The sequence below is a fragment of the Megascapheus bottae genome, chromosome 12 (assembly GCF_031878675.1).
Source record: "Megascapheus bottae isolate mThoBot1 chromosome 12, mThoBot2.hap1, whole genome shotgun sequence".
NCBI lineage: Eukaryota > Metazoa > Chordata > Mammalia > Rodentia > Geomyidae > Megascapheus > Megascapheus bottae.
The window spans coordinates 24,507,847-24,523,783 of record NC_143520.1 but is presented as its reverse complement, the minus strand read 5'-3'; the positions used below and the strand labels follow the sequence as shown (position 1 = coordinate 24,523,783).

Genomic DNA, 15,937 nt, shown 5'->3' with positions numbered 1-15,937 from the left:
TATGAATTACTTATGAATTTATCCAGAATGTCTGATTTAGAAATAATGAAAAAGTTATCCTTCTGTATTTTCTTCATGCATAAAAAATAGGATATTTAGTCTTTCTGTGAATTATTTTCTCTATCTTTATATTTCTCAAAACAAAACCAATTAAATTTGTTAGAATTTTTTCCTTACGTGGTGGTAATATTCTTATAAAATAGTCAGAGGTAGGGGCCGGGAGTTTGGCCTAGTGGTTAAAGTGCTTGCCTAGCATGCATGAAGACCCGGGTTCGATTCCTCAGCACCACATACATATAAAAAAAGCCAGAAATGGTGCTGAGGCTCAAGTGGTAGAGCTCTAGCCTTAACAAAGTCCAAGGACAGTGCTCAGGCCCTGACCTCAAGCCCAGGACTGGCAAAAATAAATAAATAAAATAAAATAGTCAGAGGTTTCAGACTTGTTTGAAATTAAAAATGCTGGTTTGTTCATTGTCAAATTTTCAGTAACATTTAAACTAGTTTCCTCACCTTCATGTATAAGTTTCTGGAAGTCATTTGTCTCATAGTATTCCTTAGGAGCACTGTTTTTATAAGGTTATTATCAGATTTGTATCAGGGTAGAGTTAAAGTCTATGGTGATTATAAGAGGGTTTCTATTTAAAATAATGAAGTTATCATAGCTAACTAAGCCCCTCCCCCCACCCATCATACTATTGTCTTTAACAGTTTGCCAAATTTGTACATAGAAAGAACTCTCTGAGCACTAGATTACCAATCTTTGTCATGAGTAGAACAATATGTTAACAAGATGTAATTAAGCATTTAAAAGTAATGAGAAAACCTAGCACAACACCTGCCTTGTACTAGGCATTTCATTCTCTAGGTAAGTTTTTAAAAGTTTTCTTAGGAAAAAGTGTGCAATGATATTCATTTCTTGGTGATATGAACCTGATAATGTTCCTAAGGCAAAAATGTTAAAAGGATTCAATGGAAAAATATTTTATGTGACTTTTAACTATTTACTTTAGATACACATGTATTGTATGTATGATTGTTATCCAAGAGGGGGAAAAAAACAGAATATTCGTGAATACAAACTACACTGGGTTTTTAAGGTAAAGAAATCACTTACATGGTAGGGAGAATTGAATTAAATGAAGAAAGGCTGTTATTAGTATTGAAGGAATGATTTAAATTCATCTGTTATTTTATATTTTAATAGTCATTGATATAAATTTTTATATACCTTTTAATAACCAAGAATATATTTTTTCAGGTATGTCAATGAATATTGCCATGTGCAAAAATATGTCTTTCCAGTCATATCACAGTAAAATTTGCTTTATGGTTTTAATATATTCATGTACTTACAGATACTATTAAAAAATTCAGAGGTTGATTGATTTGAGTAATTCAATCTACATAAGGGATATAGAACAGAGCAAAACTGAGTATGAAGTAAATCATGTGTAAGACTCAAATGACTGGGCCTTTCTATCATCAATAATTAAAACCCAAGGAAATTTTAATTCTGGCCTGAAGATCCAAAAGGATCACACCAGTAATTACAATGGCTTGCCACTAAACAACACATAAATATTTTTATTGTATTCATTTGTCAAATATTTGGGAGGGAGTTGTCTTTGGCCTTCTGACCTTCTATTGTATGTTATCATGTGAGGAATATCAAGTGAACTCTTAATTATTAAAAACAAATATTAAATGATGTGTTTACCATTTTTTCTTTTTTCTTCTTTTCTTTTTTTTTCTTTTGGTCATGAGGTTTGAACTCAGGACATAGTCCCTGAATTCTTATTTGCTTAAGGATAGCACTCTACCTCTTGGAGCCATCATCTCCACTACCATTTTTTGTGTGGTTGATTGAAAATAAGAGTCTCCTGGGGATTTTTTCTGCCAGTGTTGGCTTCCAATTTCCATCTTCAGATCTCATTCTCCTGAGTAGCTAGTATTACAGGCATGTACTACCAGTATATGGCACATTTAATTTTCTGTATTTCATTGCCACAGTAATAGGGCTTGCAACATAGGCTCACAACTTAGGGCAGGTATTTTTTTAAAATACTTTAGATAAGACTGTTAAAGTTTAGAGTCAAAATCAAATGTATTTCATTTATCACATTACCTCTTCAATGATGTTTCTCACATTATTTCACCATGAAGCTCCAAACTGAGAAACATTCTCAAATTATTACTTAGATTTTGTTTATAGATAAACAGCAATAAATTTTGTTATGAACATCAGAGAATCAATGTTGTATTCTTTTTCCTGGAAGAAAGTATAGATTTTACCATGTAGTAAAACTTCTGTTTATGATCTCATTTAGATTATTGCTCAGGGAAGTGAATGAGCAATATAAATTCTTCAACGTTCCATGTGCTTCCATTATGCACAACTCATCAAGGTGTTTTTCTTCTTCTTCTGTTTATAGGGATGACATGTCAAGCTCGAACATCATATACAGAAGATGAGGTTCTGTGGGGTCACCGATTCTTCCCTGTTATTTCTTTAGAAGAGGGATTCTTTAAAGTTGATTACTCCCAGTTTCATGCAACATTTGAAGTCCCCACACCACCTTACAGTGTGAAAGAGCAGGAGGAAATGCTCCTCATGTCATCCCCTTTAATAGCACCAGCCATAGCTAACAGCAAGGAGAGACATAATTCGGTGGACTGCTTAGATGGGCTTGATGACATCAGCACAAAACTACCCTCAAAGCTGCAGAAAATTACCGGAAGAGAAGACTTTCCCAAAAAACTTTTGAGGATGAGTTCAACAACTTCAGAAAAAGCCTACAGCTTGGGAGATTTGCCCATGAAACTTCAACGAATAAGTTCAGTTCCTGGAAACTCAGAAGAAAAACTGGTATCTAAAACCACCAAGATGTTATCCGATCCTATGAGTCAATCTGTGGCTGATTTGCCACCAAAGCTACAAAAGATGGCTGGAGGAATAGCAAGGGTGGAAGGAAATCTTCCAGCCAAATTGAGGAAAATGAACTCTGATCGATTTACATAACAAAACATCCACTTTGCATTATTTAATGTTTGATTTAGAAATATTCTGATATTTGGCTAAGCTTATTGTCCCTAAGGAATCTGAGAAGTATATTTTCCCCCTGAAATCCAACAAGTATTTGACAGCTCTTCATTCCCAAGGATTGCTATGTGCATAAAGCTAAAATGAGAGAGGGAGCACATCCTAAGAAAGTTACTAATGGGCATGTATTATCACATCAAGCATGCAATAATGTGCAAATTTTGCATTTAGTTTTATGGCATGATTTATATATGGCATATTTATATTGTATATTCTGGATATATATATATATATAAATATATATTTAAAGGGGAGGTACTGTCCCCCTCATTTCTAATATATGTATTAAGCCAAACTTGAGTGATTAGCTTTCAGGGCAGTAAAGCTACACACACACACACACACACACACACACACACATTCAACATACATACAAATATCTGGTAAAATTGTGATGTTTTGTTTCAAGTTGTAATTATCGTGCATGTTTACTTTATTAGACTAGGAAGGCTACTGGCATTTATTATTAATACCAAATACTTTAGCCTTAAATTGTCATTTTAAAATCTGATTTGATGTTTTCTGCTGTTTAAAGTCATGAGAGGTTTTTCAATTGTATCTTATTATGAAGGAGTCACAGAAGTTTGTTCTATCACAGCCCTGCAAAAGCATAATCATTTGTATTTAATTTGTAAATTATAGAACATACCAGTACATGGTATATCATTCAAATATTTCTTTTTATATTTTTGAAAATTGCTACATTGGGGGGCAGGGATACATTGATTAATTTATTAGTCTTTTCCTGGACTAAATAAAGTTTGGAAATTTGCTTTGTTTGCGATCTAATATAAATACAAATTCCCAACCAACAATGAATATTGTTGTAGGATCCAGGTTATATTTGAAAATATAATAATCCATGTGTTATTATAAGTAAATGGTCCCTGTTTCCAACTGAATTAATTGAATGTATTTTCTCAAAAATTTGTCCTCTAAAAATATTAGTTTGTCTTTAAGGAAACAGCAATGCAGTGTAGCATAGGGTGAAAACAATTATGCTAAAGTATGTCTAAGTGTCTTTTAATGCTCTTCTCCTGCTTATATCATTTATTTTAATGGGACAGAATTCTTTGTCACCCAAGGAACTTATCCAAAGCCCGTCATTTATAGATCAGTAAAAATCTTTGGCCAGACCAGAAAGAAATTAAATTAGTTATCAATTGAAGATATTTTGTGTACTAGGATTTTGTGTATGTTTCTTTATGTATGTGTGCGTGAACTGGTTTTAGTGGTGTCTTATATCTCTGGCCTCTAATAATTTTGATGATACTATTTTTCTAACCCCAGATACCTGATATTATCCATTTTAAGCCTTCATTATGAGAAATCAAGCTGTTAAGCACTACAGCTTCACAATGAAAATGTGAGATAGGGTTTTTGTTTTTTAATGAAAATTTGTCCAAGTGTAATAGATTTTCCTTTAACACTTCTTTGGGCATTTCAATCTGAGTCTATCTAAAATTAGTCATCTTCACATTAACATGTAGATTACTAATGGCTGGTTTTGCTCACCTCATTTCTTATATTTTAGCAATCCTGTCATGATTTTATTATTGGCAAATTACTGCATTAAAAACTTTGAAAATAATATCTTCTGGCTACCTCTGTATTAACCAAATTCTGTAGGTGCAAAATATACCAGGGAATAGTTACCGGCAAAATGATCAACATTGAGAGCCCATCCACTGTGAATAGAGCAGGTGCCCTATCCCTTGACCACCAAACTTTCTTATTTGACAGATACAGGATGTGAAATAGTAGCAGGCAGAGAAAAGGGACCAGGGGCATAGAACATTTGTAAGCAGTGGAAGAAACTACATAGACCATTTAATCCAAAACCTTAAAATAAACAGAGCCATACTGTACTTTGGAGAGTCATTTTAATTCATTTTTGGTATCAAGGAGGAGAACCAAAAACAGACTCTCTGAATGTTTTCATTAATTCAAAAACATTTTTGCATGACTTCTGTGTCCTAGGCAATTTTTATTGGTTCCTAGGAATCTGGACAACGTTCACTGCAAATCATGAATGCTGGTACCAGTAGGAGAGGAAGAAGAATAGACAAGACAAATAGGACAATTTCCAATGGCCAAAATGACAGTTGAATGAATGAAGTGTAACATAATTGAAAATGACCTTATGGAGTAAGAATCAATTATTTAGAGGCGGTGACAAACTTAGGAACGTGGATAATATTTAGACAGAGACGCGAATAATGAGAAAGAGCTACTCCTGTCAAAATTAATTAAATTAAGTGAATGGTATTATTTTATCTTTTCCACCTATGTGTGGAAAAGGGGGAACTTCTGCATGTTATTGCAGCATACCCTCTACTTCTAGACTGACCACAAGTCTTGATCTAACCAGGAAGATTCCAGTTTATATCTGTTGTATGTGTATAATTATTGGCAGTGCTCATTTTTCTCTCTATAATGCTCTGATTTGGATGACACGTGGTAAAGTTTTTGTTGAAATTATATTACGAAGTCTGATATATTTGGATAAAAATAAAAAATTGCTTTTATTCACCTTTCCCTGATTTTTATTTTTATTGACATGGACCATTCTAAACAAAATCATCTCATTTTCATCTACCTTCGCCAGAAAGACTTCTTATTACTTTGATTTCGTATAACATTTTAAAAAATTTGTGCATGATATGACTCGCAATTGTGAGAATTATGCATTTTATTGAACAATTACAAAATAAACCTCAGACTTTCATTTCAGGAATGGGTTACGAGCTCAAATCAAAGAGAGTAAAGGTCATTTAAAACCAAGATAATTTTAGCTCTCCAATATGGGGGCTATTATTCTCCTTGGAAAAAGGAGAATAACGCAAGCTTAGAACTGAACAACTATGCCATGATCACAAGCAAATATTTCCCTGTATTCTGACATGATTAACACTAATGACCAGAATCTAAATCTTTTTTTTTGTAGTGTTTACTTGGTATAGCTCTTGTGATAGAAAAATATTTCATTCTATTTATGAAGTTGTAAATAAAAGAAATATAATTATTTTGATAATGCTTATCTTCAATTTAGATATTTATTCTTTGCAGCAAGATGTAAATATATTTTGTTAATATATACATGTGAAAGTTAAGGGTATTTGCATTAATTATGTCTGCAAAATTTTTCCTATGCTGTTTTAAACTAATCTGTACATGGATTTTTAATATTAATGAAAACATCTGCTAATACTCATAAGTATTTGGTTTAGCACTCCTTTTTGTCTGGACAAGGAAGGGGTCACATCATGCCATATTTCTGCTGGGTTGGTTTACCACTCCTTTTTGTCTGGACAAGGAAGGGGTCATATCATGCCATATTTCTGCTGGAGGGAGATTGATGTTATGATAACTCTGAATTCCAATCTATTTGTATCATGAAAATTTCAACCCTTCTTTATTTGTGAAGAGTTCACATTGACTGCACAACACATTTCAGAGTTCTGCTTCAGAATTTATTCTTGATTCACATTGTATATACTCAATATTAAGCTAATGCATTTTCTGGCATGAAATCTAGCAGTATTTAAATGTACAAGGTCATTTTGCTTACCAAAGTATGAACTCATGTAGTCAATACTGCAAGTTCAGTTTTATAAAAGTTACATTAAACTTTGAAATAATTATTGGGCTTAGTTTTACAGTATGCTTATCATTTTTCACTTTCTTACAATCATTCACATTTTTTCTCTGATTTAGTTTTTTTGATATTTTTTATTGTAATTAAGAAAAGTGTTACATGATATATGCCAGATAGAAGATGCATTAATTCACATACATTGATACCCTTTCACATGTCTTGGTCCCCATTACCCTCCCCCCAACCCCCATCTTGTTTTGTATTTGGTTATCTGATTTAGTTTATTAGAAGATTTTTCTCTTACAGACAATAAATCAACTTATCCCAAAGTATTCCTTAATTTGTTTTTGTTGGCGGTGGTGTGTTTGTTTGTTTTTTTTTGGGGGGGGGTGTTGCTATTGCCAGTACTGAGGCTAGATATCGGCTCTTAGGTTGTTTTTTTTTTTTTTTTTTCTGTCAAGGATGGTACTTTCCCACTTGAGCCACAACTCCATGTCTGGCTTTTTTGCTGGGTACTTGGAAGTAAGGGTCTCATGGACTTTTCTGCTTAGGCTTACTTTGAACCTTGATCCTCAGATCTCAGCTTCCTGAGTAGAGGAATGAACCAAAAGTGCTTTTATTACCTGAGACATGCATTTTATTGAAGAATCTTTGTAACAAGTGAACAAGTAACTGAAAGTTAAAAAAATAAAACAGCAAAATGCATAGGCTTTATAATTTTACTTAAATGTCTACCATCTTTTAATGAAATAGTTGTTTCAGCTAGAAGTATTCAATAAAAACAGATTCTTATCCTGAACTGATTCTAGAATGTATCATGCTCCCCAATCCCAGTGGCTTCATAAAACTGAAAATAGTTAATTTGAAAAATTCCTACTGTTACTGATTTAGTAGATTTAGAGAGAATGATCATCAGAATTGTTCTTATTTATTCAAATTGTCCTGTAGCTTACTTATAAAGGTTCTTTCCTTTGTTTATTAATATTTTATTTTGAGAAAACTAGCTTCTGAGGTCCCTATCTCTTCCTCTCCTAGCCCCTCTTCTTTTCCTCTCCCCCTCCTCGTCTCTCTGTCTGTCTCTCTGTCTTTCTCTGTCACTGTCTGTCTTACATTCCAGCTTCTGTTGGTCCTGATAACTAACCTCAGAGCCATGAACATGTTAAGTAAATTCTATTCTACTGGGCTACCATCCCTTTTGGTCACATTCCCACCATCATCTGTTATTATTAGTTTTCTTGATAATGACCATTCTAATTGTGATGAAGTGGAATCTCAATGTAGTTTTGATACACATTTCTTTCTTTTTTTAATGATTTCTTTATTTGCTCCTAAGAATTCCATCCATGGAAAAAATTTTCAGTTTACCCATATTGAACATAATAAACAGTTTTGTTGTCATCTGATCTACATTTTACGTCATGTAGTTTTTCAAAAGTTAATTAAAATTATCCATTTTAGAAATTTTACCACATTTTCTCTAGTCATTCACAGGTCCTCATTTATGTTTAATTTTTACTATTATATTTAAGTAGTTATACAAGGGATGTGTGGTTCATGTATTTGCTCCTATTGATGAGTACACCTGTGGTCAGTAAACAGGGTGTGGATTTCCACTACTGGTCATCCAGTTCGCATAAGAGGTGAGTGAAAAGCAGTGTGTACTCTGCCTCTGGTGCCATTGCCACCATGGCAGTCATGTCACCATTGCCAGCATGTGCTCAAATCTATCTTCTGTAGCATGCTGCCTGAATTTTTCATCTCTGGTCAAAATCTCTGTACTATTTTGACTCACTGGATGTGACTCCTTAGTCATGGACTTTTTGCTGGGATGCTCAAAATGGTTTCTTTGAGAGAACACAGTAAGATCTCAGCTGTTCCGCTGAAATCTACCCTCAAAAATTAAAAAAAAAAATCTTTTCTTTTGAGCTGGGACTGTTACTTAGTGGTAGAGTGCTTGCCTAGCATTCATGAAGTCTTGCATTCAATTCCTCAGCACCACATGAAGAGAAAAAGCCATGAGTGGTGTTGTGGCGTTAGTGGCAGATTGCTAGCCTTGAGAAAGAGAAGCTCATGGATACGGACCAGGTTCTGAATTCAAGTCCCAGGACTGGTTTAAAAAAAGTTATTTTTTGAAGACATATTTTCTAGCCAGGCACAGTGGCTTATACCTATAATCCTAGCTACTCAAGAGGGTGAGATCTGAGGATCAAGGTTGAAAGCTAGGTCAGACACAAAAGGACCTGAGACTCTTATCTACAATTAACTTTTAGAAAATGGGAAGTGGGACTTGGCTCAAGGGTAGGGTGGTATCTTTGAGCTGAAGATCTCAGGACAATGCCCAGGCCCAGAGTTCAAGTCTCATGACCAACAACAAAAAAATATGTGCGGTGGTTATTTTAGCATAATTTTCTGGTATATATATATATATATATATATATATATATATATATATATCTTCTTCCCAAATATTGCTATGTCTTTCCTGACATTGAAAAATGGAACATTTTTAAAGAAGTTCTTTGAACATTTATGAGCTGAAGTCAAGCTTAGGTGTTTTCTGTTGAATGACCTGGTCAATTTATGGAACTAAAGTTAGAATCTCTATAGAATCTATAATTTCCTCCTTAAGATAAGTGTCATTGTCCAGATGAGTTTCATAATATTCCTCTTGCAGAGAATTCAGAGTGAGTATCTAACTACCTATATTCTGAAAACAGCGTGAACTCACTTTTCTCTATCCCTAGTTTAGGATATATCACTTTATTTGATCTAAAATTAATGTTATTTTTGTCAAGATGTGTGAGGATCAATCAATATTTTGAGTTGACTATAATAAAGGAAAATTTTTAAAAGATCCATGTTTAAATGATACTTCAATGATTTTTATTTTGCATTTGTTTACTTTCTTATTTTCTACAGTTCTAAAAATTTAATATAGCAAAGCACTTTCAGGAAACAGTGGATATAACATAATCTTTGTCTTTAATATTCTACTGTCAATAGAAAGACAACTATAACTGAACCAAAATTAGCCTGTATTTAGCAGCTGAACTATGCAAGTTAACTATCTTAGAGCAATGCAGGTTAACTATCACTGTGGGAAATCAATAGATTATCAGGGATAATTTTCTTTCTGGAAGGTTGAGATTACCCTTTCTACTCTCTAGAGACAATTCATGTGCTGTGGTTTGTTGATATTTCATTATGTCATCAAAGCTAGGGCAATAGTTAGTCTATGCCTTTCCTCTATGGCCACCATTTGATATGGCTTATTTCCACCACTGTCTTATACTCTAGATATATCATCCCTCCTATAGGCAAATCATCATGGACAAGTTCTAATCTTAAAGATCCTGAACATAAGCTGGGCATGGTGGCTCATGCCTGTACTCAGGAGGCTGAGATCTGAGGATCAAAGTTCAAAGCCAGCCTAGGCACTACAAAGCTAGTGAGGATCTTATCTCCAATTAATCACTTCTGTGGCTTAAGGGGTAGGGTGGTAGTCTTGAGCTGAAGAGCTCAGGGAAAGCACCCACGCCCAGAGTTCAAGTTCCACAATGGACAGAAAAAAAAAAAGATTCTGAACCTAATAACTGCTGCTAGAATTCCCGTTTTAAAGTGCAGATATCAAGATAGGGTTTTATTTGCTGGGAGATAGGGAAAATTATTCTGCTTATCTCATTGATCATTTGCATTTTCTTTTATAAACGAGAATATAAATTTTTTTTGCCTGTCCTGTGCTTGGACTCAGGGCATGATCACTGTCCTTGGACTTTCTCAAGGCTAGAGCTCTACCACTTGAGCCTCAGCACCACTTCCGGCTTATTCCTATGTATGCGGTACCAAGGAAACAAACCTGGGTCTTCGTGCATGCAAGGCAAGCACTCTACCACTAGGCCAAATTCCCGGCCCAAGAATATAATTTTTTAGTGTCTCTCCAAAATCTAAATAAATTTATGTGATTTAAATTAAAAAAGAGGAGGCACTTCTTTTTATGAATGACATCCTTCTATATGAAGAAATCTGTTTAACAGGTTATTTAGCTATTATTTTAGAAGTCTATTTTTGTCCGTCTATGGGAGTATTTCTGACAAGGTTATATCCCTTTAGGAAGAAAAGAAAAAAAAATAGATTAAAATAGGCTGAAAATTACAACCACAAATTCAATGCTCTGAATCTCAGCTTATACACAATATCCATATTGGCATTCTCTACTAGTATTAAAAAATGGATTTCATTTGAGCAAATCTTAACCAGAGAGCTTCTATCAATATATATGGGCAGGAAAACATCTCTGTTTCACATGGACACTCTATATGTGTGAAAATTTGTGATCTAGAGCATAATTTTAGAAACATATTCTAATGTATTTCATCCAAATGATCAATAAGCTTTATACAGAGACATTCTGTGCACGTGGGGGATTGGTTGTTTAGATAAAAACTCAAGTTTCAGTGGTTGACTGAATGAGGGCAAATCTGAAAATGTCATTTAGGTGCACTTTTAATATTACAAATAGAAGCTGCCAGCAATCTTCTAATGGTATCCACTGGTAAAAAAAAAAATGGGGGGGGAGAATGTGTGTAGGCAGGTACTGATGGCTCAAACTTGCCTTGCTGTCTCCTCAAGATGCTGAAATATGGAGGACTAAAGGTAAAGCCAGCTCAGACAAAAAAACCAAAACAAACAAAAAAAAAAACCCTATGAGACTCCTCCAAAATAACCAACAAAATGCAAGGCTGGAGTTAGGTCTCAAGTAGTACAGCACCTGTTGAACAAACAAGCTGACCAAGCTCAGATTCCTTAAACCTACACCAAGAGGAGAACTCATGATTTCTTTTATTACCAAATTTTATTATCTTCTTGTCCTCACTGCTAAAACAATTCACTTCTTCATCTTATAAATCAACTCTATTAAAAAGAGATCTTAAATCATAGTAAAACAATTTTTTTTTGTTTTTTGTTTTTTGTTTTTGGCCAGTCCTGAGGCTTGAACTCAGGGCCTGAGCATTTTCTCTAAACTGATACTGCCCAAGCTTAGCACTTGATCCATAACATTACCTCCAGGCCTCTGCTTTAGTGGTGCTAAAGAATCAAACTTAGGGCTTCGTGCATACTAGGCAAGCACTCTACCAGTAAGCCACATTTTCAGTCCTAGAGTAAACAATTATTTTGTGGAATCATTTTTTGGTAACCCTGTATAGAACCTACATGGATGGTTCCATTTTAATTTATATAAAAAGTGATTAGATGAAATTATATTTCTTTCTGAGATTCACATTATGCACAGTGTTTGTTAAAATGTGTAGTCATGGCCATCTTAGCAGTTTTATCAAGATATAGAGTTTCGATTAAAAACAGAATCTCATTTTTATCAACCAAACTTCCTTCTTTCTGTCTTAAACATTGGCATTCATTATACATGGAAATTATGTCACAGGTATTTGATAAGTTGAGATGTATACTATGGTAGAGATCTACAGTGTTTTAATGAAAAAGCTTGTTGTAGGCTTTAAGGTTGCGCATAGAAAAAAATATTATAAGTAATGTAGAGTTGTTTTGATTTGCATTTCTTTTATGACCAGAGATGCGGAGCATTTCTTCATGTGCCTATAGGCCAACTCTAAGATTCCACCTCACTCCAGTTATTATGGCCAGGATCAAGAAATCTAATGACAATAGATGCTGGTGGGGATGTGGCCAGGAGGGATCACTACTACACTGTTGGTGGGAGTGCAAACTCATTCAACCACTATGGAAATAAGTATGGCAGTTCCTCAAAAGACTAAACATAGAACTGCCCTATGACTCAGAAATTCCACTATTTGGCATTTACCCAATCGTCCAGAAGAAAGAACATACTAAATCCACTACCACAACGATGTTCATTGTAACACTATTTACCATAGCAAAGATATGGCACCAACCCAGATGTCCCTCAGTTGATGAGTGGATCAACAAGATGTCATATTTATACACAATGGAATTCTATGCTGCTGTCAGAAAGAACAATATTAAGTGAAGGAAGCCAGACTCAAAGGAACATAGGCTCAACCGTTTCCTCATTTGTCATAATCAGTAGAATCCTTGGGCTCTCCTAGCAAAGATTAACAATAGAACAAAATCTAGATACATAAGGATATATAGTATGACACCTAATGTAAGGACCTCCAGGATATAGAAACAAAAGCCATATAATGAGGGATTGTTGTCCTTAGTGTACTATGTTATCTCTCATGTCTTTTGCTGTCCCTTGGTTATGTCATATTGTTACAGTATTTCACCTTGTTATCTGATATATTGTATGTGTGTGTATTTAGTTATTTGAAATCCTATAGGGAAGGGGGGAAGTCAAGATGAGGGGAGTAGGGAGGAGGGAAATGGGGACCATGACAGGAGAAAGTGTATCAATATTTGTGAAATAATGTACCTTCTGTGTGGTGAACATAATGTAACCCTTCTATTAATTACAATAAAAATATATGAAATAAATAAATAAATAATGTAGAGGAAAACTTTTGTTGAAGAAAAGAGTTTACCAATGTAGCTTTTTTTTTTTCTACCATTTCGGGGGCTCAAACTCAGGGCCTGAGTACTTTTCCTGGGCTTTCTGAAGGCTAAAGCTTTTTCTATGTAGATGGTATGGAGGAATCGAATTTGGGTTTTCATTCATGTTCTACTATTTGGCCAAACCCCCAGCCCTTAACAATACTTTAGAACAGTAATGTTCTGAACTTCACAAGTGAATTTATGAATAGGGATATAATATCAGAAAATATAATTTTGTTGTTGATGTTAAATTTCTAATTTTTGTCTCAGCACCAAATGATTAGTCAAAAATTTATTTTCCTAAACTAAAAAAATGACTTTTAAAGACTAAACCAATATAATTTTTTGGAACATTGAATAATGTTGAATTGTATAAACTCTTTTGGAAAGAAAGAATGTTAACAAGTACAGAATAGAATGTATGGAAATATAGTCTAGTAGCACTTGCTTGGTGGACTTAATTCTAAATAAATTATAAGTGAAGAATATCCATCAGTAGACAAAAGCAATAAAAATTTTTAATCAAGTTGGTTTTAATTAGGCAAATACCTTTGCTTTAATGAGACAATAAATTACTGCACACCTTAATTATTATAATTATTTTAATCCCCATCATTATCAGATTTTTATGATGATCCAATTAGTAGACAGGCAGTTGGCAAAATTCCCACTTACCAATTATAAGACACCTGAGGCAAGTTGAAAACAGGTATCAATAACTTATGATTTTTTACTTTTACTTATCATGAAATTTTGATAATAATTTTTTCCACAAATAATCACCTTATGCCATCACTTCTACATTTCTTGTGAAGCGAAATTTTGATAATATTTTTTCCACAAACAATCACCTTATGCCATCACTTCTACATTTCTTGTGAAGTGAGCAAATATAGTAAGATAGAAAGAATGAACCTAAGGCACATGGCTCAGAAAGTGAAAATCCTTTTAAGTCTCTTCCATGTCATCCAATACCAGACAGAATCCTGCTATTTGTCCTTTAGCCCTTTAAAAAACTAATTTTATGGGCCAGGAGTTTGGCCTAGTTGTAGAGTATTTGCTAGCATACACAAAGGCCCGGGTCCATTCTTCGGAACTCATACATAGAAAAAGCTGGAAGTGGGGCTGTGGCTCAAGTGGTAGAATGCTACCTTTGAGAAAGCCCAAGCACGGTGCACAGGCCCTAAGGTCAGGCCCAAGGACTGGCAAAAAATAATAAATAATAAAAAAATTATTTTATTAAAATTTGGGTAAACGCAGCTACATGAAAAAAATATTTTATTGTCAGAGTGATGTACAAAGGGGTGATAATTACATATGTATGGTAGTGAGTACATTTCTTTTTAAATATTGTTACCCCTTCCAATGTTTTTCTCCCACTTTCCCTCCCCCCACCTTCTCCCAAGTTGTAAAGTTCATTTCCAAAGGATTGTCTTGTGAATATCACTGTTACATTGGTTCACACTTGTTCTTTGTTTCATCATCTTGTTGTTCCCCCTTTTTTCCCCCAATTCAAATAAGCAAATAAATGTATATGCAATATATCATGTACCAAGTTTTAACATGATTTTATTGAGATGCATCTAAATTCCCATAGTTTTTTTTTTCCTAGGCTTCTATGAATAATAAATACACCTTATTCAAATGTAGATGTGTTCATGATGGTATTTTAGTAGAATAACAAAATTGATCAATATGCAAATGAAACATGCAGAGTGGAAACTAGAGATAATATTAGTCTTGGTTACATGAACATTATGTGAAGTTATGTACATGTAGTAAAGGGCAACTAACATAAGTAAGAAGCAGACAAAATCATCCTATGTAATTAGGCTATCGAGTGTGTGAAGAATAAAGCCAGATACAAACAGTAAATTCAGAATGGAATTTTAGGTATTGCACCTAAGGAATACCAATTATGTAAACAAGAAAATTGAATGAATTTCATTAGTTGTCTGAAGCAGATGCTGTTATAATTGTTCAGAAACTGGAGAATATTAGGCTAAGAGGAAGGAAACTGATATTATATCATAATTCAATCATACAATATATTATTTAATTGTGTTTTCATTTTTGTGAGTTTCTGTTTCCAACATAATGAAGTGAAACATGATAACTGATAAAATCAATGTGTTACAGAAACTTCTGGAATCAATTCAAAATTGAGGACAGTATTAAAAATGTGGAGATGAGCTGGGAGTTTGGCCTAGTGGTTAAAGTGCTTGCCTAGCATGCATGAAGACCCAGGTTTGAATCCTCGGTACCACATATAGGAAAAAGCCGGAAGTGGTGCTGAAGCTCAAGTGGTAGAGCTCTAGCCTTGAGAAAGTCCAAGGACAGTGCTCAGTGCCTGAGCTCAAGCCCAGGACTGGCCAAAAAAATAAAAATGTGGAGAAAATTGAGTTCTCTATTTTTCCCTAAAATTCTCCCTTCTTGTTTCATGTTATAATTCTATTTTAGGGATAACACTTTTAACTTAAAGAAAGAAATGTTCTCAGATGTTGATGGCTTCAAAATTTGGGATCAGGCCAGTGAAAATTTTTTGCCTTTGGGTTTTTTGTTTTTGTTGCATTTTTGCAAATAGTTTGATGTACTTGCAATCTTCAGTTTTATTGCCTCTTAGAAAAGAACTATGCTTCTGAACATATTTCAAACCCAGCTGCAAGGAAAGAAAAGCAGAAAGACTCAGA

At 34.1% G+C, this 15,937-nt stretch overlaps 1 protein-coding gene across 1 annotated transcript in view; it reads left to right on the top strand.

The window, feature by feature from the left end:
- Kcnj3 (potassium inwardly rectifying channel subfamily J member 3) overlaps positions 1-5,632 on the top strand; it is a 138,698-nt gene extending 133,066 nt beyond the window's left edge. Inside the window, exon 3 of the mRNA XM_090342812.1 lies at positions 2,433-5,632. Within this exon, the coding sequence (XP_090198938.1) occupies positions 2,433-3,019 (587 nt within the window). The 3' untranslated portion in view covers positions 3,020-5,632. The remainder of the gene's footprint in view (positions 1-2,432) is intronic.
- Positions 5,633-15,937: the final 10,305 nt, after the last annotated feature.